The sequence below is a fragment of the Corvus hawaiiensis genome, assembly GCF_020740725.1.
Source record: "Corvus hawaiiensis isolate bCorHaw1 chromosome 32 unlocalized genomic scaffold, bCorHaw1.pri.cur SUPER_32e, whole genome shotgun sequence".
NCBI lineage: Eukaryota > Metazoa > Chordata > Aves > Passeriformes > Corvidae > Corvus > Corvus hawaiiensis.
In genome coordinates, this window is record NW_025963253.1 from 34,571 (window position 1) to 62,128 (window position 27,558).

At 63.4% G+C, this 27,558-nt stretch overlaps 1 protein-coding gene across 1 annotated transcript; it reads left to right on the forward strand.

Moving 5' to 3' along the window:
* Positions 1-255: 255 nt before the first annotated feature.
* RASAL3 (RAS protein activator like 3) lies at positions 256-24,839 on the forward strand. Its single transcript, XM_048293110.1, is given in 22 exon segments — positions 256-321; positions 2,149-2,502; positions 2,505-2,596; positions 5,082-5,196; positions 5,299-5,371; positions 5,835-5,917; positions 6,544-6,632; positions 7,440-7,563; positions 8,286-8,384; positions 8,826-9,362; positions 10,289-10,400; positions 10,403-10,432; positions 12,587-12,731; positions 13,493-13,729; positions 14,731-14,932; positions 15,050-15,152; positions 17,750-17,991; positions 17,993-18,070; positions 18,972-19,091; positions 19,931-20,100; positions 22,860-22,935; positions 24,506-24,839. Coding segments are annotated over 22 exon segments (3,432 nt in total). The 5' UTR covers positions 256-270; the 3' UTR covers positions 24,806-24,839.
* The last annotated feature ends 2,719 nt before the right edge of the window (positions 24,840-27,558 follow it).

A 27,558-nucleotide genomic window follows, 5' to 3' on the forward strand; every position in this document is an offset into this window, starting at 1 on the left:
CCACCCTGGAGACCCCAAACCCCCGTAAATGAGCACCCACCCCCCCAAATTTCCACCCGCACCACCGCGGGACCCCCCACCCATCATTTCAGGGGGGGGACTCCAGGAGCCACCGCCACCCCTCAGTCCCTTGCAGGGGTGACCCGCGGTGTCCCCGCGGTGTCGCCGGCGGGAGCAGCGGCATCACCTCCCGGGGCAGGGCCGGAGAAGGAGGAGGAGGAGGAGGAGGAGGAGGAGGTGAGGGTGTGACAGAAACTCCTGCCCGGTCACATGGGGAAGCCGCGACAGGAACCGGGGCCGAGCGCGGGCGCAGCAGCGGAGGTACCGCGGGAGGGGGGGGGACACGCGGGGACGGTCCCCAAAGTCCCCTCGGTCCCCTCGGGGGATGCCGCGGCCGGGACAGCGCCGGGGATGCGGGGTGGGGGGAGGAAGTGGCGGGGGGGACCCCAAAAATGTTGTCACCCCCCTCCCCCCGGAGGATGTGGGCCACCCCCGGCTTTGGGGCGCTGGTGACAAACGGGCGACAAAAGCGCGGGTGGCACCCCGGGGATGTCCCAGAGAGGGGGTCCCGCGGTGCCACCGAGCCCGCCGCGCTGAGCGGCACCCGCGGGTGACCAAGGGGGGCTCAGGGGGGGTCCCCGGGACGGGATGGGGGTGCGGGGTGAGGGGAGGGGGAAGGGAAGCGCGGCCGGGGCGCGACGGAAACGCCTCCGGTCCCGCCTGCGCCCGGGGCACGGGGGTGGCGGGGCACCTGTCACCCCTGTCCCCTTGTCCCCCCTGGCACCCTGGCACCCTGTCCCCGGCAGCCGTGGGGGCTGCGAGGGGCTGGCGTGGGACCCCACAAATTGGGGACCCCGGGGTGGGCAGGAAACCCCCAAAAATTGGGGACCCCGGGGTGGGCAGGGGCATCCCAGGGATGTGGGGACCCCTCAAATTGGGGACCCCTGGGTGGGCAGGGGCATCCCAGGGATGTGGGACCCCTCAAATTGGGGACCCCTGGGTGGGCAGGGGCACCTGTGGGAGGCGGGACCCCTCAAATTGGGGACCCCTCGAGGTGGGGATGCCAGGGTAGGGGTGCCCATCCCCACCACCCCCAAATCCAATCCCCAAATTTTTTCTCCCCATCCCACCACCCCCAAATCCAACCCACAAATTTATTCCCACCATCCCCAAACCCACCCCATGAACCCCCAAATTCATTCTCCCCATCCCACCACCCCCAAATCCAGCCCCCAAATTCATTCTCCCCGTCCCACCCCTCTCAAATCCAACTCCCAAATTCATTCTCCCCATCCCACCGCCCCCAAACCCACCCCATGGACCCCCCAAAATGCCTCCCCCCATCCCACCACCCCCAAATCCAACCCCCAAATTCATTCCCCCCATCCCACCACCCCCAAGTCCAACCCACAAATTTATTCTCCCACCCTCAAACCCACCCCATGAACCCCCCAAACTCATTCTCCCCATCCCACCACCCCCAAATCCAACCCCCAAATTCATTCTCCCCATCCCACCCCTCTCAAATCCAACCCCAAATTCATTCTCCCCATCCCGACCACCCCCAAATCCAACCCCCAAATTCATTCTCCCCATCCCACCCACCCCCCAAATCCAATCCCCAAATTCATTCCCCCCACCCCACCACCCCCAAACCCACCCCATGAACCCCCCAAACTCATTCCCCCCATCCCACCGCCCCCAAATCCAACCCCCAAATTCATTTCTCCCATCCCACCACCTCCAAACCCACCCCATGGACCCTCCAAAATGCCTCCCCCCATCCCACCGCCCCCAAATCCAACCCCCAAACTCATTGCCCCCATCCCACCACCCCCAAATCCAACCCCCAAATTCATTCCCCCCACCCCACCACCCCCAAACCCACCCCATGAATCCCCAAATCCATTCTCCCCCCATCCCACCACCCCCCAAATCCAATCCCCAAATTTATTCTCTCATCCCACCACCCCCAAATCCAACCCCCAAACTCATTGCCCCCATCCCACCGCCCCCAAATCCAGCCCCCAAATTTATTCTCCCATCCCACCACCTCCAAATCCAACCCCCAAACTCATTCCCCCCACCCCACCACCCCCAAACCCACCCCATGACCCCCCCAAACTCCACTCTCCTCCCCCCTCACAGATGGAAATCGAAGCCCCCCCGGCCACCCCCGACCCCCCGGCCCTACTGAAGACCTACAAGTGGCGCACGGCGACCACCGCCCCACCCGGCGGGGACCCCGAGAGGGGCGGGGGGTCCCCGGGGAGCCGGCGCTGGGCGCGGCTGCAGGGCTGGAAACGCTCCTACAGCCACCCCGGCAGCGACGGCGACAGGGCTGGCGACAGGGGTGGCGACAGGGCTGGCGACAGGGGTGGCGACAAGGGTGGCGACAGGGGTGTCCCCAAGGGCAGCGCGCGGCGGTCGCTGTTCCAGAGGGCGTTTTCAGCCCCGTCCAAGGCGCCCAAGGAGCCGCGGGGAGCGGAGGGGACGCGGCCCTGCCGCTGCAGCGGTACCTGCGCGGCCCGGGCCGGAGGAGGGGACGCGGGGACAGCGGCGCGGAGCTGGGGGGGCACGACGGGGCAGGTGAGGGGTGGGAGAAGGGTGAGGGGGGGATTGTGGGGTGGGGAGGGGTGATGGGGTGGTGACTTTTGGGGCGATGGGTTATGGGGTGGTGGGTTATGGGGTGATGGGTTAAAGGGTGGTGACTTTTGGGGTGATGGGTTATGGGGTGATGGGTTAAAGGGTGGTGACTTTCGGGGTGATGGGTTATGGAGTGATGGGTGGAGGGTGATGGGTTATGGGGTGATGGGTTATGGGTTAAAGGGTGATGACTTTTGGGGTGGTGGGTTATGGGGTGATGGGTTATGGGGTGATGGGTTAAAGGGTGGTGACTTTTGGGGTGATGGGTTATGGGGTAGTGACTTTTGGGGTGATGGGTTATGGGGCGGTGATGGGTGGAGGGTGATGGGTTATGGGGTGATGAATTTGGAAGTGATGAGTTATGGGTGATGGGTTATGGGGCGATGGGGTGATGAATTTGGGGGTGATGAACTTTGGGGGTGATGGGTTATGGGGCGGTGATGGGTGGAGGGTGATGGGTTATGGGGCGGTGAATTTTGGGGTGATGAAATTGAGGGTGATGAACTTTGGGGTGATGGGTTATGGGGTGATAATGGGTGGGGGGTGGTGGGTTATGGGGTGATGAACTTGGGGTGATGGGTTATGGGGTGATGGGTTATGGGGCGGTGAATTTTGGGGTGGTGAATTTTGGGGCGATAATGGGTGGGGGGTGATGGGGTGATAATGGGTGGGGGTGAAGGTTATGGGGTGGTGATTTTGGGGGTGGTGGGTTGTGGGGTGATGGGTTATGGGGTGATGGGTTAAAGGGTGGTGACTTTTGGGGTGATGGGTTATGGGGTAGTGAATTTGGGGGTGGTGAATTTTGGGGTGATGGGGTGATAATGGATGGGGGGTGGTGGGTTATGGGGTGGTGAATTTGGGGGTGATAAACTTGGGGGTGATGAATTTTGGGGTGATGGGTTATGGGGTGATAATGGGTGGGGGGTGGTGGGGTATGGGGTGGTGGATTTTGGGGTGATGGGTTATGGGGTGATGATGATGATGGGTGAGGGGTTGGGGCTTGATGGGTTATGGGGTGAACTTGGGGGTGGTGAATTTTGGGGTGATGGGTTATGGGGTGATAATGGGTGGGGGTTGATGGGTTATGGGGTGATGAATTTTGGGGTGATGATGATGGGTGGGGGGTGCTGGGGATGGGTTGAGGGGTGCTGGGTGATGGGTTATGGGGTGTTGGATGAGGGGTGATGAATTTGGGGGTGATGATGATGTTTTTGGGGGTGATGGGTGTGGGGTGATGACTTTTGGGGTGATGATGATGATGATGATGGGTTTGGGGTGATGAATTTTGGGGTGATGATGATGTTTTTGGGGGTGATGGGTGTGGGGTGATGACTTTTGGGGTGATGATGATGATGATGGGTTTGGGGTGATGAATTTTGGGGTGATGATGATGTTTTTGGGGGTGATGTGTTATGGGGTGATGACTTTTGGGGTGATGATGATGATGATGGGTTTGGGGTGATGACTTTTGGGGTGATGATGATGTTTTTGGGGGTGATGTGTTATGGGGTGATGACTTTTGGGGTGATGATGATGATGGGTGAGGAGTGATGCCTTTTGGGGTGATGATGATGTTTTTGGGGGTGATGTGTTATGCCGTGATGACTTTTGGGGTGACAGCGATGGCTTTGGATGGGTTTGGGGTGCTGCTTGGGGGGTGCTGGGTGTGGGGTGGGTGACGCTGGCCTGGCACAGCCCCCCAAGGGCCGCTCCCCGCCCCGCGTGTCCCCGTCCCCGCCTGTCCCCGTGCCGGGCTGGCACCCACAGTGGTGGCACCGGGCCAGGCCCCGCGGCACCGGCACCGGGACCCGGCCAAACCGGCTCGGCTCGGCCGGGGCCACCCACGGGGCGGGCACGGAGCCACCCACGGAGCCACCCGGGGCTGTCGGTGTCGCTCTGCCGCGCCCCCGGCATTGCCACCCCGTGCCCACGTGTCCCCTGGTGTCACCACACCCCTGGTGTCCCCTCCATGGTCACCTGTTCCCCATCCTGGCACTCCTGGTGGCACCTCCAGGTGTCCCCTGGTGTCACCACACCCCTGGTGTCCCCTCCATGGTCACCTGTTCCCCATCCTGGCACTCCTGGTGGCACCTCCATGGTCACCTGTTCCCCATCCTGGCACTCCTGGTGGCACCTCCAGGTGTCCCCTGGTGTCACCACACCCCTGGTGTCCCCTCCATGGTCACCTGTCCCCCATCCTGGCACTCCTGGTGGCACCTCCATGGTCACCTGTTCCCCATCCTGGCACTCCTGGTGGCACCTCCAGGTGTCCCCTGGTGTCACCACACCCCTGGTGGCCCCTCCGTGGTCACCTGTCCCCCACCCTGGCACTCCCGGCACCCCTGCCAGGCCACATGTCCCCTGGAGTCAGTGCCCACACCGCCCGTGGGTGGCAGGGGCACTCTGGGCACCCACACCCTGTTCTGTCCCCTCAGTGACCCTCGCGGGGACGTCCCCACGCTGCCGGTGCCCCCCGATGCCACCGTGTGGGACGTGTCCCAGTTCTCGCTGGTGGACGGACACCTGGTGCCACTGGGCAGGGACGAGGAGGTGAGTGGGGACACTCGGGGGTGCCAGGGTGGCACCTCCTGACCCTCTGATGTCCCCTCGGGGGTGCCAGGGTGGCACCTCCTGACCCTGCCGTGTCCCCAGGGCTCGTGGCGGAGCAGGACCAGTGCCACGTCCGAGGCCACCAACCTGTACCCGGCGGGCAGGAGGGACCCTGGTGAGGGCACCCCTGTCCTGTGCCCTGTCCCACGCTGGGGCCACTGGGAGGCACTGAGGGGCACTGGGGGACACTGGGGGGTACTGGGGGGCACTGAGTGGAACACTGGGAGGCACTGGGAGGCACTGGGGGGTACTGGGGGGGGACACTGGGAGACACTGGGGGGTACTGGGAGGTACTGGGCAGGACACTGGGAGGTACTGGGAGGCAGTGGGGGACACTGGGGGGTACTGGGGGACACTGGGGGAGCACTGGGAGGCACTGAGGGGGACACTGGGAGGCACTGGGAGGTACTGCGGGGGACGCTGGGGGGTACTGGGGGACACTGGGGGGTACTGGGTGGCACTGGGGGGCACTAGGGGGTACTGGGAGGCACTGGGGGGTACTGGGAGGTGCTGCGGGGTTACTGGGAGCTACTGGGGGATACTGGGGGTGCTGACTGGTCCCCCACTCCCCCCCCCAGACCCGGACGAGAGGAACCCCCGGGGGGTCACGAGGAGCTCCGAAAATGAGACCCCGCCCAGCTCCCAGTTCAGCAACGTCAAGGTGGGAGCGCCGTCCCTGTCCCTGACCCCGTCCCTGTCCCCATCCCTGTCCCTGTCCCTGTCCCCGTCCCCATCCCTGTCCCTCTCTCTGTCCCCGTTCCTGACCCTGTCCCTGTCCCTGTCCCTGACCCTGTCCCTGTCCCCTGTCCCCGTCCCTGTCCCTGTCCCTGTCCCCGTCCCCATTCCTGTCCCTGTCCCTGTCCCTGTCCCCTGTCCCCGTCCCTGACCCTCTCTCTGTCCCTGTCCCCGTCCCCGTCCCTGACCCCATCCCTGTCCCTGTCCCCTGTCCCTGTCCCCCCATCCCTGTCCCTGTCCCCGTCCCCTGTCCCTGTCCCTGTCCCCCATCCCTGTCACTGTCCCTGTCCCCATCACTGACCCTCTCTCTGTCCCCATTCATCCCTGTCCCTGTCCCTGTCCCTCTCTCTGTCCCCTGTCCCCGTCCCTGTCCCTGTCCCCATTCCTGTCCCTGTCCCCATTCCTGTCCCTGTCCCTGTCCCTGTCCCTCTCTCTGTCCCCATTCATCCCTGTCCCTGTCCCTGTCCCTGTCCCTGTCCCCATTCCTGTCCCTCTCTCTGACCCCATTCCTGTCCCTGTCCCCCATCCCTGTCCCTGTCCCTGTCCCTGCAGGGGCTGCTCTGGAAGAGGCTCCTCCGGGACAGGAAAAGTCGCGGTGGCACCAAAAGCGACGCGGTGGCGGCGGTCCCGGAGGGTGACAGGTAAGGGACAGCGCGGGGGGGGGGTCCTGGTGACACTGCTGTCCCCTCAGGGTCCCCTTTTTGGGGTCCCGGTGACATTCCTGTCCCCTTTTTGGGGTCCTGGTGACACTGCTGTCCCCTCAGGGTCCCCGTTTGGGGTCCTGGTGACATTCCTGTCCCCTTTTTGGGGTCCCAGTGACACTGCTGTCCCCTCAGGGTCCCCTTTTTGGGGTCCCAGTGACATTCCTGACCCCTTTTTGGGGTCCTGGTGACACTGCTGTCCTCTCAGGGTCCCCTTTTCGGGGTCCTGGTGACATTCCTGTCCCCTTTTTGGGGTCCTGGTGACACTGCTGTCCTCTCAGGGTCCCCTTTTTGGGGTCCCGGTGACACTGCTGTCCCCTTTTTGGGGGTCCCGGTGACATTCCTGTCCCCTTTTTGGGGTCCTGGTGACACTGCTGTCCCTCAGGGTCCCCTTTTTGGGGGTCCCGGTGACATTCCTGTCCCCTTTTTGGGGTCCTGGTGATGCTGCTGTCCCCTCAGGGTCCCCGTTTGGGGTCCCGGTGACATTCCTGTCCCCTTTTTGGGGTCCTGGTGATGCTGCTGTCCCCTCAGGGTCCCCTTTTTGGGGTCCCGGTGACATTCCTGTCCCCTTTTTGGGGTCCTGGTGATGCTGCTGTCCCCTCAGGGTCCCCGTTTGGGGTCCCGGTGACATTCCTGTCCCTTTTTGGGGTCCCGGTGACACTGCTGTCCCCTCAGGGTCCCCGTTTGGGGTCCTGGTGACATTCCTGTCCCCTTTTTGGGGTCCTGGTGACACTGCTGTCCCCTCAGGGTCCCCAGCCGCAGCGCTTCCCGCGAATCTCTGGTGCCACCGGCCGAGCTGGACCTCACCGGGGACAACGTCATCGTCCGGCCCGTGCACGGCAGCGTCGTGGGGGAGAGGTTCTGCTTCCAGGTACGGGGTGGGGGGCTCGTGGTGCCAGAAGGGTGGGGGGCACCCCGGACATCCTGGAGCATCCCAGACCCCAAAAAAGGGCACCCAGCCCCAAAGAAGGGCACCTGGAGAACCCAGACCCCATAAAGGGACATCCAGGCCCCAAAAAGGGGCACCTAGACACCAAAAAAGGAGCGCCCAGAGCACCCTAAAGGGCACTCAGGGCACCCTGGAGCACCCAACCCCCAAAAAAGGGCACCTGGAGCACCCAGACCCCAAAAAGGGACACCCAGACCCCAAAAAGGGACACCCAGGCCCAAAAAGGGGCACCCAGACCCCACAAAGGGACACCCAGGGTACCCAGACCCCACAAAGGGACACCCATAGCCCCCTGTGCCCCCCCTGTCCCCGGTGTCCCCATCACCCTCAGTTTCACCCTCGGTGTCACCCTCAGTGTCATTCTCGGTGTGACTCTCGGTGTCATCCTCGGTGTCATCCTCAGTGTCCCCTTGGTGTCACTCTCAGTGTCCCCTCGTTGTCCCCTCAGTGTCACCCTCGGTGTCCCCTCGGTGTCACCCTCGGCGTCCCCTCGGTGTCATCCTCGGTGTCCCCCTCAGTGTCACCCTTGGTGTCCCCTCGGTGTCCCCTCGGTGTCACTCTCGGTGTCACTCTCGGTGTCCCCTCGGTGTCCCCTCGGTGTCACTCTCGGTGTCACCCTCGGTGTCCCCTTGGTGTCCTCGCAGGTGATCACGGCCGAGGGCAGCCGCTCCTTCGGCTGCGCCTCCCTGGCCGAGCGCGACCGCTGGATCGAGGAGCTGCGCCGGACAGCCCAGCCCAACAAGGTTTGGGGACACCCTGGGGACACCCTGGGGACACCTCGGGGACATCCCACCACCCTGGGACCCTCACTGCGGGCACCCACTGCCCTCCTGTCCTCGGCATGGGTGGGGAAACTGAGGCACGAACTGCCCGGCCCCTTCTTGTCGCCCTCCATGGCCCCTCCTGTCCCCCCACGTCCCCTCCTGTCCCCATTCCCACCTCTCAGAATTCTCTGTCCCCACCTCAAATCTCCCCTTGTCCCCTTTGTCCCCTTTGACCCCTTGACCCCCACCTACACCCCCCTTTGTCCCCTTTGTCCCCTTGACCCCCACCCACACCCCCCTTTGTCCCCTTTGACCCCCACCTAGACCCCCACCCACACCCCCCTTTGTCCCCTTTGTCCCCTTGACCCCTTGACCCCCACCCACACCCCCCCTTTGTCCCCTTGTCCCCCACCCCTCCAGGACAACTGCGAGCGCCTGGAGCTGGCCCTGACCCTTTGGGTCTACGAAGGCCGGGACCTCCCCCCGCGGCGCCGCCTCCGCTGCCACCTCCAGCTGGACGGCGCCATCTTCGCCCGCACCACGGCCAAGGCGGCCGGCGCCGACGGCCAGCTCTTCTGGGGGGAACTCTTCCAGTTGGCCGCGCTGCCCCCGGCGCGCACCCTCACCGTCGCCCTGTGCCGCGATGACCAACCGGGGACGCCGGTGGCCGCCGTCACCATCCCGCTGGCCGAGCTGGCGGCAGCCCGGCAGCCCCTGGAGCGCTGGTACTCCCTGAGCGGCGGCGGCGGTGGCGAGCGGGCGCCGGCGGTGCGGCTGCGCGGGCGCTACCGCGAGGTGCGGGTGCTGCCCATCGTGCGCTACAAGGAGCTGGCTGAGTTCATCACCTTCCACTACCGGGATCTGTGTGGCCACCTGGAGCCGGCCATCGCCGCGCGGCACAAGGAGGAGCTGGCCGGAGCCTTGGTGCACGTCCTGCAGAGCACCGGCAAGGCCAAGGTGGGGCGGGGGGTTGGGTACGGGGGTGGGGTTGGTGGATGGAGTGGGATGGGGTGGATGGGTTGGGTTGGGTTGGGTTGAGTTGGGTTGGGATTGGGTTGAGCTGGGATGGGATCGGATGGGATGAGTTGGGTTGGATGGGTTGGGTTGGGATTGGTGGGATGGAGTGGATGAGTTGAGTTGGGTTGGGTTGGGTTGGGTTGGGTTGGATGAGTTGGGTTGGGTTGGGTTGGGTTGGGTTGGGTTGGGTTGGGTTGGATTGGGTTGGGATGGGCTGGGATGGGCTGGGATGGGATGGATGAGTTGGGTTGGATGAGTTGGGTTGGGTTGGGCTGGGTTGGGTTGGATGAGTTGGGTTGGTTGGGTTGGGATGGATGGATGAGTTGGGTTGGATGAGTTGGATTGGGTTGGATGGGTTGGGTTGGGTTGGTTGGGATGGATGGGATGGATGAGTTGGGTTGGGATTGGATGGGTTGGGCTGGGTTGGGATGGGTTGGGATGGGATGGGATGGATGAGTTGGGTTGGGTTGGGCTGGGTTAGGCTGGGTTGGGATGAGTTGGGTTGGGATGGGATGGATGAGTTGGGTTGGATGAGTTGGATTGGGTTGGATGGGTTGGGTTGGGTTGGGATGAGTTGGGTTGGGATGGGATGGATGAGTTGGGTTGGGTTGGGTTGGGTTGGGCTGGGTTAGGCTGGGTTGGGATGAGTTGGGTTGGGATGGGATGGATGAGTTGGGTTGGGTTGGATGGGTTGGGTTGGGTTGGGTTGGGTTGGGATGGATGGATGAGTTGGGTTGGGTTGGGTTGGATTGGGACTGTAGACACAGAAAACACAACTCAGGGGGGTGCCCGAGGTCCAGCATGGGCTGAGTTTGATCATTTGGGGTCATGGGTGCCACCAAACCCTTCCCCGCATGTCCCCGCAGTCGTTCCTGATCGACCTGGGCGTGGCCGAGCTTGACCGCTTCGATGACCACGAGGCGCTGATCTTCCGCGAGAACACCTTGGCCACCAAGGCCATCGATGAGTACATGAAGCTGGTGGGGGCCAATACCTGCAGGACACGCTGGGTACGGGGGGGACATGGGGGACACCCCGGGTGGCACCGGGGTGGGACAGGGCACTGGGGAGCTGTGGGACACCCCTGACCATCCATGGGGACGTGGGTGGTGACCACTCAGTGCCTTCACGGGCTGTGGGACACCCCTGACCATCCATGGGGATGTGGTGGTGACCACTCAGTGGCTGTGGGGACACCCCTGACCATCCATGGGGACGTGGTGGTGACCACTCAGTGCCTTCACGGGCTGTGGGACACCCCTGACCATCCGTGGGGACGTGGTGGTGACCACCTCAGTGCCCTCATGAGCTGTGGGACATCCCTGACCATCCATGGGGGACATGGTGGTGACCACTCAGTGCCCTCAGGAGCTGTGGGACACCCCTGACCATCCATGGGGACGTGGTGGTGACCACTCAGTGCCCTCAGGAGCTGTGGGACACCCCTGACCATCCATGGGGATGTGGTGGTGACCACTCAGTGCCCTCATGAGCTGTGGGACGCCCCTGACCATCCATGGGGACGTGGTGGTGACCACTCAGTGGCTGTGGGACACCCCTGACCATCCATGGGGACGTGGTGGTGACCACTCAGTGCCCTCACGGGCTGTGGGACACCCCTGACCATCCATGGGGACGTGGTGGTGACTACTCAGTGCCCTCACGGGCTGTGGGACACCCCTGACCATCCATGGGGACGTGGTGGTGACCACTCAGTGCCCTCACGGGCTGTGGGGACATCCCTGACCATCCGTGGGGATGTGGTGGTGACCACTCAGTGCCCTCATGAGCTGTGGGACACCCCTGACCATCCATGGGGATGTGGTGGTGACTACTCAGTGCCTTCACGGGCTGTGGGACACCCCTGACCATCCATGGGGATGTGGTGGTGACCACTCAGTGCCCTCACGGGCTGTGGGACACCCCTGACCATCCATGGGGACGTGGTGGTGACCACTCAGTGCCCTCATGAGCTGTGGGACACCCCTGACCATCCATGGGGACGTGGTGGTGACCACTCAGTGCCCTCACGGGCTGTGGGACATCCCTGACCATCCGTGGGGATGTGGTGGTGACCACTCAGTGCCCTCATGAGCTGTGGGACACCCCTGACCATCCATGGGGACGTGGTGGTGACCACTCAGTGCCCTCATGAGCTGTGGGACACCCCTGACCATCCATGGGGACGTGGTGGTGACCACTCAGTGCCCTCATGAGCTGTGGGACACCCCTGACCATCCATGGGGACGTGGTGGTGACTACTCAGTGCCTTCACGGGCTGTGGGACACCCCTGACCATCCGTGGGGACGTGGTGGTGACCACTCAGTGCCCTCATGAGCTGTGGGACATCCCTGACCATCCATGGGGACGTGGTGGTGACCACTCAGTGCCCTCATGAGCTGTGGGACACCCCTGACCATCCATGGGGACGTGGTGGTGACCACTCAGTGGCTATGGGACACCCCTGACCATCCATGGGGATGTGGTGGTGACTACTCAGTGCCTTCACGGGCTGTGGGACACCCCTGACCATCCATGGGGGACGTGGTGGTGACCACTCAGTGCCCTCAGGAGCTGTGGGACACCCCTGACCATCCATGGGGACGTGGTGGTGACGCACTCAGTGCCTTCACGGGCTGTGGGACACCCCTGACCATCCATGGGGGACGTGGTGGTGACTACTCAGTGCCCTCATGAGCTGTGGGACATCCCTGACCATCCATGGGGACATGGTGGGTGACCACTCAGTGCCCTCATGAGCTGTGGGACACCCCTGACCATCCATGGGGACGTGGTGGTGACCACTCAGTGCCCTCATGAGCTGTGGGACATCCCTGACCATCCATGAGGACATGGTGATGACCACTCAGTGCCCTCACGGGCTGTGGGACACCCCTGACCATCCATGGGGACATGGTGGTGACCACTCAGTGCCCTCACGGGCTGTGGGACACCCCTGACCATTCATGGGGACGTGGTGGTGACCACTCAGTGCCCTCACGGGCTGTGGGACACCCCTGACCATTCATGGGGACGTGGTGGTGACCACTCAGTGGCTGTGGGACACCCCTGACCATCCATGGGGACGTGGTGTGGGCTTTGTCCTGGCCATCCCTGTCCTGGTGACCTCTCTGTCCCCCTCATGGGCTGTCCTTGTCCCCAGGGGAGGTGGTGGCCCGGCTCTGCAGCTCCGAGGAGAGCTTCGAGGTGGACCCCAGCAAATGCTCGGGGCTGGAGCTGTCCGAGCACCGGCAGCACCTGCGGCAGGTCTGCGAGGAGACCCTGCGGCGCATCACCGACGGCTCCGAGTGAGGGACCAGCCGCCGGGACACCGGGGTGGCACCGGGGGGTGGCGCCGGGAGAGCTTGGGAGAAGCCTGGACACGGGGGTGGGATCGGGGGACAGGAATAGGAATGGGCAGGACGGGTGCTGGCACCGGGCTGGGCACCAGAGGTGGGGTTGGGGACTGTCACCATCCTGGGGTGGACATAGGGGTGGGCACCAGGGTGGACCTGGGGATGGACACCAGGAAGGACCTGGGGACAAGTTTGGGGACAGGGATGGAGATGGACACCAGGGTGGACCTGGGGACAGGTTGGGGACAGGGATGGGGCTGGGCACCAGGAAGGACCTGGGACGGGACACCAGGGTGGACCTGGGGACAAGTTTGGGGACAGGGATGGAGATGGACACCAGGGTGGACCTGGGACGGACATCAGGAAGGACCTGGGGACAAGTTTGGGGACAGGGATGGGGCTGGGACACCAGGGTGGACCTGGGACAAGTCTGGGGACAGGGATGGAGATGGACACCAGGAAGGACCTGGGACGGACATCAGGAAGGACCTGGGGACAGGGATGGGGACAGGGATGGAGATGGACACCAGGGTGGACCTGGGGACAAGTTTGGGGACAGGGATGGGGCTGGGCACCACCCTGGGCTGGGACATGGAGACGGGCACAGGAACCACTTGGTGCCAACTCCAGGCATGGTGCCACCACACCCCCCCATCACCCCGCGGGTGGCAACGGGCGGGTCCCCGGTCCCCACCACGGTGGTCCCTGGCCAGGTCCTTCCCGGCGGAGCTGGGCGAGGTGTTCGCAGCGTGGCGGGACGAGTGCGCAGCGCGGGGCAAGGCGGCCATCGGGCAGCGCCTGGTGTCGGCCTCGCTCTTCCTGAGGTTCCTGTGTCCGGCCATCATGTCCCCGAGCCTCTTCGGCCTCGTCCAGGAATACCCCAGCGAGGCCACCGCCCGCACCCTCACGCTGGTGGCCAAGGTCATCCAGAACTTGGCCAACTTCACCACGTACGTGGCGGGCGGGACGCGGTGGGGACGTGGGGCAGCGGGGACGTCCCGTCTGTGCTCTGGGGAGAGTCGTGGGGCAGTTGGGTTGTCCCAAATCTGGGTTGTCCCCAAGGTCTCACGGGGCAGTTGGGTTGTCCCCAAGTCTGGGTTGTCCCCAAGGTCCCATGGGACAGTTGGGTTGTCCCCAAGTCTGGGTTGTCCCCAAGTCTGGGTTGTCCCCAAGGTCCCCCAGGGCAGTTGGGTTGTCCCCAAGTCTGGGTTGTCCCCAAGTTTGGGTTGTCCCCAAGGTCCCCCAGGGCAGTTGGGTTGTCCCCAAGTCTGGGTTGTCCCCAAGTTTGGGTTGTCCCCAAGGTCCCCCAGGGCAGTTGGGTTGTCCCCAAATCTGGGTTGTCCCCAAGTTTGGGTTGTCCCCAAGGTCCCACGGGGCAGTTGGGTTGTCCCCAACACACCATGGGGCAGTTGGGTTGGATGTCCATACTCCTGAAGGTGGCCTGTGACCATGACCATGCTGGTGGCCCCTGACCATGATGGTGGCCCATGTGACCGTGATGATGATCCATTACCATCTCAGTGACAAGTGACCATGGTGGTGGCCCTTGTCCATGCTCCTGAGAGTGGCCTGGGCCCTGACCAAGGCTGGTGACCCTTGACCATGGTGGTGACCCATCCCTGTGGTGGTGACCTGTGACCATGGTGGTGACCCCTGACCATGGTGGTGACCCCTTGACCATGAAGATGAACCCTGACCATGGTAGTGACCCACCCATGATGGTGGGCCCCTGACCCTGTCACTGACCCCAGACCACGATGATGACCCATGGCCATGTCACTGACCCCTTACCATGGTGGTGACCCATGACAATAGTGGTGACCTGTGACCATGATGATGACCCCCTTGGCCACGGCGATGACCCCTGACTGTGGCAGCAGACCACATGACTGGTGGTGACCCCCTGACCATGACAATGACCCCTGACCGTGTCGGCGACCCCTGTCCCCAGCTTTGGCGAGAAGGAGCCCTACATGACCTTCATGAATGAGTTCCTGGAGCAGAACTTGGCCACCATGACCGACTTCCTGGGGGCCGTGGCCACCCCCGAGGCCAGTGCCCACATGGCCACCTACGATGGCTACGTGGACCTGGCCCTGGAGCTCGCCACGCTCCACCTGCTGCTCTGTGACATCTTCACCAGCCTGGACCAGGTGCCACCACCCCTCTGTCCCCGCTGCTGGGCTGGCCACCTCCTTGTCCACCGGTGTCCATGGGGGACAACTTCTCCACCCCGTTGTCCCCACTACGTCCCCGTGGTGTCCTCGTAGGCCACGCAGGAGGAGCTGGAGCCGCTGCCCACCATCCTCAGGGCCATCAGGGAGGGGACACCTGTCCCCGTGTCCGTCCGCCTCAGCTCCACCGCCAGAGAAGGTACCGGGGGACGCCTGGGGACAACGGGGACGCCTGGGGGACAATGGGGACACCTGGGGTGGGGTGGTCCCAGGGTGGGTTTGGGATCCTGGAGGGCTCAGGGTTCTGGTTTTGGTTGGGCTTGGGGTCCCTCTGGTCCCATTTGGGGACAGGAGATGCTTCCCATCCCACCAGGATTTGGGGTCCCTCTGGTGCCATTTGGGGACAGGAGATGGATCTGATCCCACCAGGATTTGGGGTCCCTCTGGTCCCATTTGGGGTCAGGAGATGGATCCCATCCCACCAGGATTTGGGGTCCCTCTGGTGCCATTTGGGGTCAGGAGATGGATCTGATCCCACCAGGATTTGGGGTCCCTCTGGTGCCATTTGGGGTCAGGAGATGGATCTGATCCCACCAGGATTTGGGGTCCCTCTGGTCCCATTTGGGGTCAGGAGATGGATCCCATCCCACCAGGATTTGGGGTCCCTCTGGTGCCATTTGGGGTCAGGAGATGGATCCCATCCCACCAGGATTTGGGGTCCCCTCTGGTCCCATTTGGGGTCAGGAGATGGATCTGATCCCACCAGGATTTGGGGTCCCTCTGGTCCCATTTGGGGTCAGGAGATGGATCTGATCCCATCAGGATTTGGGGTCCCCTCTGGTGCCATTTGGGGACAGGAGATGGATCTGATCCCACCAGGATTTGGGGTCCCTCTGGTCCCATTTGGGGTCAGGAGATGGATCCCATCCCACCAGGATTTGGGGTCCCTCTGGTGCCATTTGGGGTCAGGAGATGGATCTGATCCCACCAGGATTTGGGGGTCCCTCTGGTGCCATTTGGGGTCAGGAGATGGATCTGATCCACCAGGATTTGGGGTCCCTCTGGTCCCATTTGGGGTCAGGAGATGGATCCCATCCCACCAGGATTTGGGTCCCTCTGGTGCCATTTGGGGTCAGGAGATGGATCCCATCCCACCAGGATTTGGGGTCCCTCTGGTCCCATTTGGGGTCAGGAGATGGATCTGATCCCACCAGGATTTGGGGTCCCTCTGGTGCCATTTGGGGTCAGGAGATGGATCTGATCCCACCAGGATTTGGGGTCCCTCTGGTCCCATTTGGGGTCAGGAGATGGATCTGATCCCACCAGGATTTGGGGTCCCTCTGGTCCCATTTGGGGTCAGGAGATGGATCCCATCCCACTAGGATTTGGGGTCCCTCTGGTCCCATTTGGGGTCAGGAGATGGATCCCATCCCACCAGGATTTGGGGTCCCTCTGGTCCCATTTGGGGTCAGGAGATGGATCCCATCCCACCAGGATTTGGGGTCCCTCTGGTCCCATTTGGGGTCAGGAGATGGATCCCATCCCACTAGGATTTGGGGTCCCTCTGGTCCCATTTGGGGTCAGGAGATGGATCTGATCCCATCAGGATTTGGGGTCCCTCTGGTCCCATTTGGGGTCAGGAGATGGATCTGATCCCACCAGGATTTGGGGTCCCTCTGGTCCCATTTGGGGTCAGGAGATGGATCTGATCCCATCAGGATTTGGGGTCCCTCTGGTCCCATTTGGGGTCAGGAGATGGATCTGATCCCACCAGGATTTGGGGTCCCTCTGGTCCCATTTGGGGTCAGGAGACGGATCTGATCCCACCAGGATTTGGGGTCCCTCTGGTCCCATTTGGGGTCAGGAGATGGATCTGATCCCACCAGGATTTGGGGTCCCTCTGGTCCCATTTGGGGTCAGGAGACGGATCTGATCCCACCAGGATTTGGGGTCCCTCTGGTGCCATTTGGGGTCAGGAGATGGATCCCATCCCACTAGGATTTGGGGTCCCTCTGGTCCCATTTGGGGACAGGAGATGGATCTGATCCCATCAGGATTTGGGGTCCCTCTGGTCCCATTTGGGGTCAGGAGATGGATCTGATCCCACCAGGATTTGGGGTCCCTCTGGTGCCATTTGGGGTCAGGAGATGGATCTGATCCCACCAGGATTTGGGGTCCCTCTGGTCCCATTTGGGGTCAGGAGATGGATCCCATCCCACCAGGATTTGGGGTCCCTCTGGTGCCATTTGGGGTCAGGAGATGGATCCCATCCCACCAGGATTTGGGGGTCCCTCTGGTCCCATTTGGGGTCAGGAGATGGATCTGATCCCACCAGGATTTGGGGTCCCTCTGGTCCCATTTGGGGTCAGGAGATGGATCCCATCCCACTAGGATTTGGGGTCCCTCTGGTCCCATTTGAGGTCAGGAGATGGATCCCATCCCACCAGGATTTGGGGTCCCTCTGGTCCCATTTGGGGTCAGGAGATGGATCTGATCCCACCAGGATTTGGGGTCCCTCTGGTCCCATTTGGGGGTCAGGAGATGGATCCCATCCCCACTAGGATTTGGGGGTCCCTCTGGTCCCATTTGAGGTCAGGAGATGGATCCCATCCCATCAGGATTTGGAGTCCCTCTGGTCCCATTTGAGGTCAGGAGATGGATCCCACCCCACCAGGATTTGGGGTCCCTCTGATCCCACCAGGATTTGGGGCTCCCCCTGTCCCGGCCACACTGGGGGGTGCCCCATCTCCATCCCGTGCCCACCCCACACCCCCCTGTCCCCACAGCCCCTCGGAGCCCCCAAGCCGGGCTTTGTCCCCCCGCGGGACCTGGGCAAGCACAGCCCCCTCATCAAGAGCCAGTCCCTGACCAGCGTCCGGCGCGTCCGGGGCCGCGACGAGGGCAAGGGGACGGGGACAGAGCCGGAGCCGTCCCCGGAACCGTCCCCGATCCCGGTGCCGACCCCGGTGCCGGCCCGGCAGCGCCGCAACGTCCAGCGCACCCAGAGCGTCCCGGCCCAGGGCAAGGCCGCCCGGCGTCCCGGCCAAGCCGGACAGTGCCGGACACGCGGATGAGGCGCCGCCTGAAGATGGCACGGGGTCACCTGTGCCCGGTGACGCCCGGTGAGTCCTGGTGGCCACCATGGCGTGGGGATGGGGCCTGAGGGGTCTGGTGGGGGTGGCCAGTGGTGTTAACTGGTGCCACAGGGCCACTCTGGGGTGAGGACCGTGGTCCGATGGGTCTGGTGCCTAACTGGGCACTCACCAGTGGTCCGAGGGCTCTGGTGGCACTGACCGGTGCCCCGGTGACATTACCGGGTGTCCCGGTGACGTTAGCTGGGTCCCGGTGGCACTACCGGGGCTCTGGTGACATGAACCGGCATCTCAGTGGCGTTAACGGCGGTTCTGGTGACAATAACCGGTGCCCGGTGCCATTGAGGGGTGTCCTGGTGACAATAATGGGGGTCCGGTGACAATAACGGGTGTTCCGGTGGCGTTAACGGGACATTAACGGGTATCCCGGTGACAACAACCAGTGCCCCAGCGACAATGACGGGTGCCCGGTGCCACCCAGTGCCATTACCGGGTGTCGTGGTGCCACTACCGGCTGTCGCAGTGCCATTACCGGGTGCCCAGTGGCATTACCGGGTGTCGCGGTGCCATTACGGGGTGTCCCGGTGCCATTACCGGCTGTCGCAGTGCCATTACCGGCTGTCCCGCTGCCATCACCGGCTGTCCCGGTGCCATTACCAGGGTGCTCGGTGCCATTACCGGGTGCTCGGTGCCATCACCGGCTGTCGCGGTGCCATTACCGGGTCTCCCGGTGCCATTACCGGGTGCCCGGTGCCATCACCGGCTGTCGCGGTGCCATTACCCGGGTCTCCCGGTGCCATTACCGGGTGCCCGGTGCCATTACCGGCTGTCGCGGTGCCATTACCGGGTGCCCGGTGCCATCACCGGCTGTCGCGGTGCCATTACCGGGTCTACCGGTGCCACTAACGGCTGTCGCGGTGTCGCAGCCCCGGGGGAAGCTGCGCTCGTCGGCGTCGCTGCCGCGCAAACCCGCGGTGCCCTGGCAGCGCCTGGCCGAGGACCCGGTGGCCCCGGGCGAGCTCTACGCGCTGCGGCCACTCGAGAAGGTAACCCCGGGAGGGGAGGGGTGACAGTCCCCGGGACCCTTCCCCGGTGTCCTCCCGGTGTTCCCCAGTGCCCCCGTCCCCGGTGTCCCCAGGGCGGGCGGCTGCTCGGGAAGGTAACCGGGGGGGGGGGGGGGGGGGGGTGGCACCTCCCGGTGACGCTGTCCCGGTGTCCCCAACCCCCCCGGTGCCCCCCTGGTGACGCTGTCCCGGTGTCCCCAGTCCCCGGTGCTCCCCGGTGACGCTGTCCCGGTGTCCCCAAACCCCCGGTGCCCCCCCGGTGACGCTGTCCCGGTGTCCCCAGTCCCCGGTGCTCCCCGGTGACGCTGTCCCGGTGTCCCCAAACCCCCGGTGCCCCCCCGGTGACGCTGTCCCGGTGTCCCCAACCCCCCCGGTGCCCCCCTGGTGACGCTGTCCCGATGTCCCCAGTCCCCGGTGCCCCCCGGTAACCTCGTCCCCAGTGTCCCCAGTCCCCGGTGCCCCCCCGGTGACCCTGCCCCGGTGTCCCCAATCCCCCCGGTGCCCCCCTGGTGACGCTGTCCCGGTGTTCCCAAACCCCCGGTGCCCCCCTGGTGACGCTGTCCCGGTGTCCCCAGTCCCCGGTGCCCCCCGGTAACCTCGTCCCCAGTGTCCCCAGCCCCCGCTGCCCCTCCGGTGACGCTGTCCCGGTGTCCCCAAACCCCCGGTGCCCTCCCGGTAACCTCGTCCCCAGTGTCCCCAGTCCCCGGTGCTCCCCGGTGACGCTGTCCCGGTGTCCCCAGTCCCCGGTGCCCCCCGGTAACCTCGTCCCCAGTGTCCCCAGTCCCCGGTGCCCCCCGGTGACGCTGTCCCGGTGTCCCCAGCACGGGCGGCTGCTGGAGGCGCTGCGGGAGGAGCTGGCGGAGCACCGGGAGCGGCTGGAGCGGGCGGAGGCGCGGGCGGCGCGGGCGGAGGAGCAGCACCGGGAGCTCCTCGAGCGGCTCCGGGCGCAGCTGGACGAGAGCAACGCCCGCGCCGCCAACCTGGCGGCCAGGTAGGGGCTGGGGGGGGCCCGAAATCGGGGAGAAGAGCCCCAAAATCGGGGAGAAGAGCCCCAAAATCGGGGGGGAGAACCCTGAAATTGGGGGGGAGAGCCCCGAAATTGGGGGAAGAACACTGAAATTGGGGGGAGCGCCCCAAAATCGGGGAGGAGAACGCCGAAATCGGGGGGGGGGGGGAGAACCCCGAAATTGGGGGGGAGAACCCCGAAACTGGAGGGGAGAACCCTGAAATTGGGGAGGAGAATGCCGAAATTGGGGGGAGCGCCCCGAAATCGGGGGAAGAACCCTGAAATTGGGGAGGAGAATGCCGAAATTGGGGGAAGAACACTGAAATTGGGGAGGAGAATGCCGAAATTGGGGGGGAGCGCCCCGAAATCGGGGGAAGAACCCTGAAACTGGGGAGGAGAATGCCGAAACTGGGGGAAGAACACTGAAATTGGGGAGGAGAATGCCGAAATTGGGGGAAGGACACTGAAATTGGGGAGGAGAATGCCGAAATTGGGGGGAGAACCCCGAAATTGGAGGGAGCGCCCCGAAATTGGGGAGAGGCCCAAAACTGGGGGAAGAACCCTGAAACTGGGGAGGAGAACCCCGAAATAGGGGGGAGCGCCCCGAAATTGGGGAGGAGAGGCCCAAAATTGGGGGAAGAACCCTGAAATTGGGGGGAGAACCCCGAAATTGGGGAGGAGAACCCCGAAATTGGGGGAAGAACCCCGAAACTGGGGGAGAGCGCCCCAAAATTGCGGGGAGAACTCTGAAATTGTGGGGAGCACCCCGAAATTGGGGGGAAGAACCCCGAAATGGGGGGGGAGAACCCTGAAATTGGGGGGAAGAACCCCGAAATGGGGGGGGGAGTGCCCCAAAATTGGGGAGGAGAACCCTGAAATTGGGGGAAGCGCCCCAAAGTTGGGGGAAGAACCCCGAAATGGGGGGGGGAGCACCCTGAAATGGGGGGTCCCAAACCTGTGGGTGTCCCTAAACGGGGGTGTCTCACAAATTTTTGGGTGTCCCAAAACTGTGGGTGCCCCAGTCTGGGTGTCCCAGTTTGGGTGTCCCAGTTTGGGGTCCCCATCCCAGTGTCACAAACCAGTCTGGGTGTCCCAAACCAGTTTGGGTGTCCCAGTTTGGGGTCCCCATCCCAGTGTCCCAAACCAGTCTGGGTGTCCCAGTTTGGATGTCCCAAACCAGTTTGGGTATCCCAGTTTGGGGTCCCCATCCCAGTGTCCCAAACCAGTTTGGGTGTCCCAGTTTGGGTGTTCCAGTTTGGGGTCCCCATCCCAGTGTCACAAACCAGTCTGGGTGTCCCAAACCAGTTTGGGTGTCCCAGTTTGGGGTCTCCATCCCAGTGTCCCAAACCAGTCTGGGTGTCCCAGTTTGGATGTCCCAAACCAGTTTGGGTGTCCCAGTTTGGGGTCTCCATCCCAGTGTCCCAAACCAGTTTGGGTGTCCCAGTTTGGATGTCCCAAACCAGTTTGGGTGTCCCAGTTTGGGGTCTCCATCCCAGTGTCCCAAACCAGTTTGGGTGTTCCAGTTTGGGGTCCCCATCCCAGTGTCCCAAACCAGTCTGGGTGTCCCAGTTTGGATGTCCCAAACCAGTTTGGGTGTCCCAGTTTGGGGTCCCCATCCCAGTGTCCCAAACCAGTCTGGGTGTCCCAAACCAGTTTGGGTGTCCCAGTTTGGGGTCCCCATCCCAGTGCCCCAAACCGGTCTGGGTGTCCCAGTTTGGATGTCCCAAACCAGTTTGGGTGTCCCAGTTTGGGGTCCCCATCCCAGTGTCCCAAACCAGTTTGGGTGTCCCAGTTTGGGTGTTCCAGTTTGGGGTCCCCATCCCAGTGCCCCAAACCAGTCTGGGTGTCCCAAAACGGTTTGGGTGTCCCAGTTTGGGGTCCCCATCCCAGTGTCCCAAACCAGTCTGGGTGTCCCAAACCAGTTTGGGTGTCCCAGTTTGGGGTCCCCATCCCAGTGTCCCAAACCAGTCTGGGTGTCCCAGTTTGGATGTCCCAAACCAGTTTGGGTGTCCCAGTTTGGGGTCTCCATCCCAGTGTCCCAAACCAGTTTGGGTGTCCCAGTTTGGGGTCCCCATCCCAGTGTCCCAAACCAGTCTGGGTGTCCCAGTTTGGATGCCCCAAACCAGTTTGGGTGTCCCAGTTTGGGGTCTCCATCCCAGTGTCCCAAACCAGTTTGGGTGTCCCAGTTTGGGGTCCCCATCCCAGTGTCCCAAACCAGTTTGGGTGTCCCAGTTTGGGGTCCCCATCCCAGTGTCCCAAACCAGTTTGGGTGTCCCAGTTTGGGTGTTCCAGTTTGGGGTCCCCATCCCAGTGCCCCAAACCAGTCTGGGTGTCCCAAAACGGTTTGGGTGTCCCAGTTTGGGGTCCCCATCCCAGTGTCCCAAACCAGTCTGGGTGTCCCAGTTCGGATGCCCCAAACCAGTTTGGGTGTCCCAGTTTGGGGTCTCCATCCCAGTGCCCCAAACCAGTCTGGGTGTCCCAAAACGGTTTGGGTGTCCCAGTTTGGGGTCCCCATCCCAGTGTCCCAAACCAGTCTGGGTGTCCCAGTTTGGTGTCCCCATCCCAGTGCCCCAAACCAGTCTGGGTGTCCCAGTCTGGGTGTCCCAGTTTGGATGCCCCAGTCTGGGTGTCCCAGTTTGGGTGTCCCAGTTTGGGGTCCCCATCCCAGTGCCCCAAACCAGTCTGGGTGTCCCAGTTTGGGTGCCCAGTTTGGGGTCCCCAGTCCCCAACCCCCCCCGTTCCAGGCTGACGGCGGCTGAAGGGAGCCGGAAAAAGGACCTGGAGAGGCTGAAAACCAGCGAGGAACAGGGCCGGGAACTGGTGAGACTGGGATGGGGATGGGGCGGCACTGGGGGACACTGGGGTGACACTGGGGTGACATGGGGGTGACATGGGTGACACAGGGGGTGACACAGGGGGGTGACACTGGGGTGACAGAGGGGTGACACTGGGGGGCACAGGGGTGACACTGGGGTGACACAGGGGTGACATGGGTGACGCAGGGGGTGACACAGGGGGTGACACTGGGGTGACACTGGGGTGACAGAGGGGTGGCACTGGGGGGCACAGGGGTGATGGGTGACACAGGGGGTGACACTGGGGTGACACAGGGGTGACATGGGTGACGCAGGGGGTGACACGGGGTGACACAGGGGGTGACACTGGGGTGACACTGGGGTGACAGAGGGGTGGCACTGGGGGGCACAGGGGTGATGGGTGACACTGGGGTGACACAGGGGTGACACGGGTGACGCAGGGGGTGACACGGGGTGACACTGGGGTGACAGAGGGGTGACACTGGGGTGACAGAGGGGTGGCACTGGGGGGCACAGGGGTGATAGAGGGGTGACACCGGGGTGACACGGGTGACGGGGTGACACGGGTGACCCAGGGGGTGACCCAGGGGTGACACAAGGTGACACACGGGTGACACAGGGGTGACACAGGGGGTGACACAGGGTGACGCAGGGGTGACCCAGGGGTGACCCAGGGTGACACAGGAGGCGACACAGGAGTGACAGAGATGACCCAGGTGCCACAGGGGTGACCCAGGTGACCCAGGGATGACCCAGGGGTGACTCAGGGTGACACAGGTGACACAGAGGGACCCAAGGGGTGACACAGGGTGACAGAGATGACACAAGGTGAGCCAGGGGTGACCCAGGTGTGACCCAGGGGTGACCCAGGGTGACACAGAGGTGACGCAGGTGACACAGAGGGACCCAGGGGGTGACCCAGTGTGACAGAGATGACACAAGGTGACCCAGGTGTGACCCGGGGTGACCCAGGGGTGACCCAGGGGTGACACAGAGTGACACAGAGGGACCCAGGGGGTGACACAGAGTGACAGAGATGACACAAGGTGAGCCAGGGGTGACCCAGGGATGACCCAGGGTGATGCAGGGGTGACACCGGTGACCCAGGGGTGACCCAGGGGGTGACACAGAGTGACAGAGATGACACAAGGTGAGCCAGGGGTGACCAGGGATGACCCAGGGTGATGCAGGGGTGACACCGGTGACCCAGGGGTGACCCAGGGGGTGACACAGAGTGACAGAGATGACACAAGGTGAGCCAGGGGTGACCCAGGGATGACCCAGGGTGATGCAGGGGTGACACCGGTGACCCAGGGGTGACCCAGAGGGTGACACAGGGTGACAGAGGTGGCACAAGGTGACCCAGGTGTGACCCAGGGGTGACCCAGGGGTGACACCGATGACCCAGGGTGACCCAGGATGACCCAGGGGTGACACAGGGTGACCCAGGGGTGACACCGGTGACACCGGTGACCCAGGGTGACACAGGGTGACCCAGGTGACGGAGATGACACAAGGTGACCCAGGGTGACCCAGGGTGACCCAGGGTGACCCGCGTGTCCCCGTGCCCGCAGGAGCGGCGCCTCTCGGGGCTGCAGCGGGAGCTCTCGGAGCTGCGCGGGGCCCTGGCCCGGGGCCACCCCCGCGGTGTCCCCGTGTCCCCCCCGAGGGCCGGGACGAGCCCGGCGCCGACGACGCGCAGGCCACCAGAGCGTGTGACAGCCGAGATGTCCGCCGAGATGTCGCTGAGATGTCGCCGGCACCGAGCGGCTGCGGGGGGGCTCGGGAGGCAAATAAACGATGGCACTGCCAGCGGCGGGCGCGTCCTGGGGACATCCCGGGGTCCCTCAGGTCCCTTTTTTGGGGGGCGGTGACAGAGCCCGGGGTACCTCAGGTCCCTTTTGGGGGGGTGACAGAGCCCGGGGGTCCCTCAGGTCCCTTTTTGGGGGGGTGACAGAGCCCGGGGTCCCTCAGGTCCCTTTTGGGGGGTGACAGAGCCCGGGGTCCCTCAGGTCCCTTTTTGGGGGGGTGACAGAGCCCGGGGTCCTCAGGTGCCTTTTTGGGGGGGGGGTGGACAGAGCCCGGGGTCCCCTCAGGTCCCTTTTTGGGGCGGGTGACAGAGCCCGGGGTCCCCTCAGGTCCCTTTTTGGGGCGGTGACAGAGCCCGGGGTCCCTCAGGTCCCTTTTGGGGGGGGGGGTGACAGAGCCCGGGGTCCCCTCAGGTCCCTTTTGGGGGGGTGACAGAGCCCGGGGTCCCCTCAGGTCCCTTTTGGGGGGGTGACAGAGCCCGGGGTCCCTCAGGTCCCTTTTTGGGGGGCGGGGTGACAGAGCCCAGGGTACCATCAGGTCCCTTTTTGGGGGGGTGACAGAGCCCGGGGTCCCTCAGGTCCCTTTTGGGGGGGTGACAGAGCCCGGGGTCCCTCAGGTCCCTTTTGGGGGGGTGACAGAGCCCGGGGTCCCTCAGGTGCCTTTTGGGGGGGGTGACAGAGCCCGGGGTCCCTCAGGGGACACGGGACCCGATGTCCCCAAACCGCCGTTAACGCCGGCACCGGGAGGGGATCGGATTCGGGGTCAGCCCGGTTTTGGGATTTTTTAGCCCGTTTTATTTTGGGGGTGCCGGGTTTTTTGGGGGTGCCGTGCCTCGAGGGATGCCACAGGTGCCCGAGGATGGCGAAAATGTCCCCTCAATGTCCCCAGATATCCCCAAATGTCCCAAGTGTCCCCAAACCGCCGTTCCCAAGCACTGAGCGCACACAACGGGATCGGATTCGGGGTCGGATTTGAGGTTTTTTGGGGTTTTTTAGCCCGTTTTATTTTGGGGGTACCGGGTTTTTTGGGGTGGTGCCATGCCCGGGCATGGCAAAGGTGTCTCCTCAATGTCCTCAAATGTCCCCAAATATCCCCAAAGGTCCCCTCAATGTCCCCAAATATCCCCAAATGTCCCCAAGTGTCCCCAAACCCGCCGTTCCCAAGCACTGAGCGCACACAACGGGATCGGATTCGGGGTCGGATTTGGGGGTTTTTGGGGTTTTTTAGCCGTTTTATTTTGGGGTGCCGGGTTTTTTGGGGGTGCCGTGCCTCGAGGGGTGCCACAGGTGCCCGGGGATGGCGAAGGCACCCCCTCAATGTCCCCAAGTGTCCCCAAATGTCCCCAAATATCCCCAAACCCCCGTTAACGCTGACACTGAGCGCACATCGGATTCGGGGTCGGATTTGGGGGGTTTTGGGGTTTTTAGCCCGTTTTATTTTGGGGGTGCCGGGTTTTCTGGGGGGGTGCTGTGCCCGGGGATGGCAAAGGTGTCTCCTCAATGTCCCCAAATGTCCCCAAATATCCCCAAATGTCCCCTCAATGTCCCCAAATGTCCCCTCAATGTCCCCAAGTGTCCCAACCACCGCCGTTCCCAAGCACTGAGCGCACACAACGGGATCGGATTCGGGGTCGGATTTGGGGTTTTTGGGGTTTTTTAGCCCGTTTTATTTTGGGGTGCCGGGTTTTTTGGGGGGTGCCGTGCCTCGAGGGGTGCCACAGGTGCCCGGGGATGGCGAAGGCACCCCTCAATGTCCCCAAGTGTCCCCAAATGTCCCCAAATATCCCCAAACCCCCGTTAACGCTGACACTGAGCGCACATCGGATTCGGGGGTTTTGGGGTTTTAGCCCGTTTATTTTGGGGTACCGGGTTTTTTTGGGGGTGCTGTGCCCGGGGATGGCAAAGGTGTCTCCTCAATGTCCCCAAATGTCCCCAAATATCCCCAAATGTCCCCAAACGTCCCAAACCCGCCGTTCCCAAGCACTGAGCGCACACAACGGGATCCGATTTGGGGTGAGCCCGTTTTTGGGGGTTTTTTAGCCCGTTTTATTTGGGGGTGCCGGGTTTTTTGGGGGTGCTGTGCCCGGGGATGGCAAAAGGTGTCTCCTCAATGTCCCCAAATGTCCCCAAATATCCCCAAATGTCCCCAAACCGCCGTTCCCAAGCACTGAGCGCACACAACGGGATCCGATTTGGGGTGAGCCCGTTTTTGGGGTTTTTTAGCCGTTTTATTTGGGGGTGGTGCCGGGTTTTTTGGGGGTGCCGTGCCTCGAGGGATGCCACAGGTGCCCGGGGGATGGCGAAAATGTCCCCTCAATGTCCCCAAATATCCCCAAATGTCCCCAAACGTCCCCAAACCGCCGTTCCCAAGCACTGAGCGCACACAACGGGATCCGATTTGGGGTGAGCCCGTTTTTGGGGTTTTTTAGCCCGTTTTATTTGGGGGGTGCCGGGTTTTTTTGGGGGTGCCGTGCCTCGAGGGGTGCCACAGGTGCCCGGGGATGGTGAAGGCGTCCACGCTGCCGCTCATGGTGCGCGCCGGGAGGGCGGCAGAAGCGGCGCTGGTCCGACTGGTACTTGTACAGAGCCTCCACCATGGGCAGCGGGACGCTGCGGGGCCCCGAGCCCGAAAGGCGTTTTAGGGTCGGGGGGATCCCCCCCAAAGCGTAAACGCCCCGGAACTGGCAGCCCCCGTCCCGGAATAGGATCAGGAGCTGCTGGGCCGAGCTCTGCTCCATCTCCTGAGGGGAAAAAGGGGGGAAAATGGGGGTTTTAGGGGTTTTTTTTGGGGTTTTTTTTTGGATTTTTGGGGGGTTTTT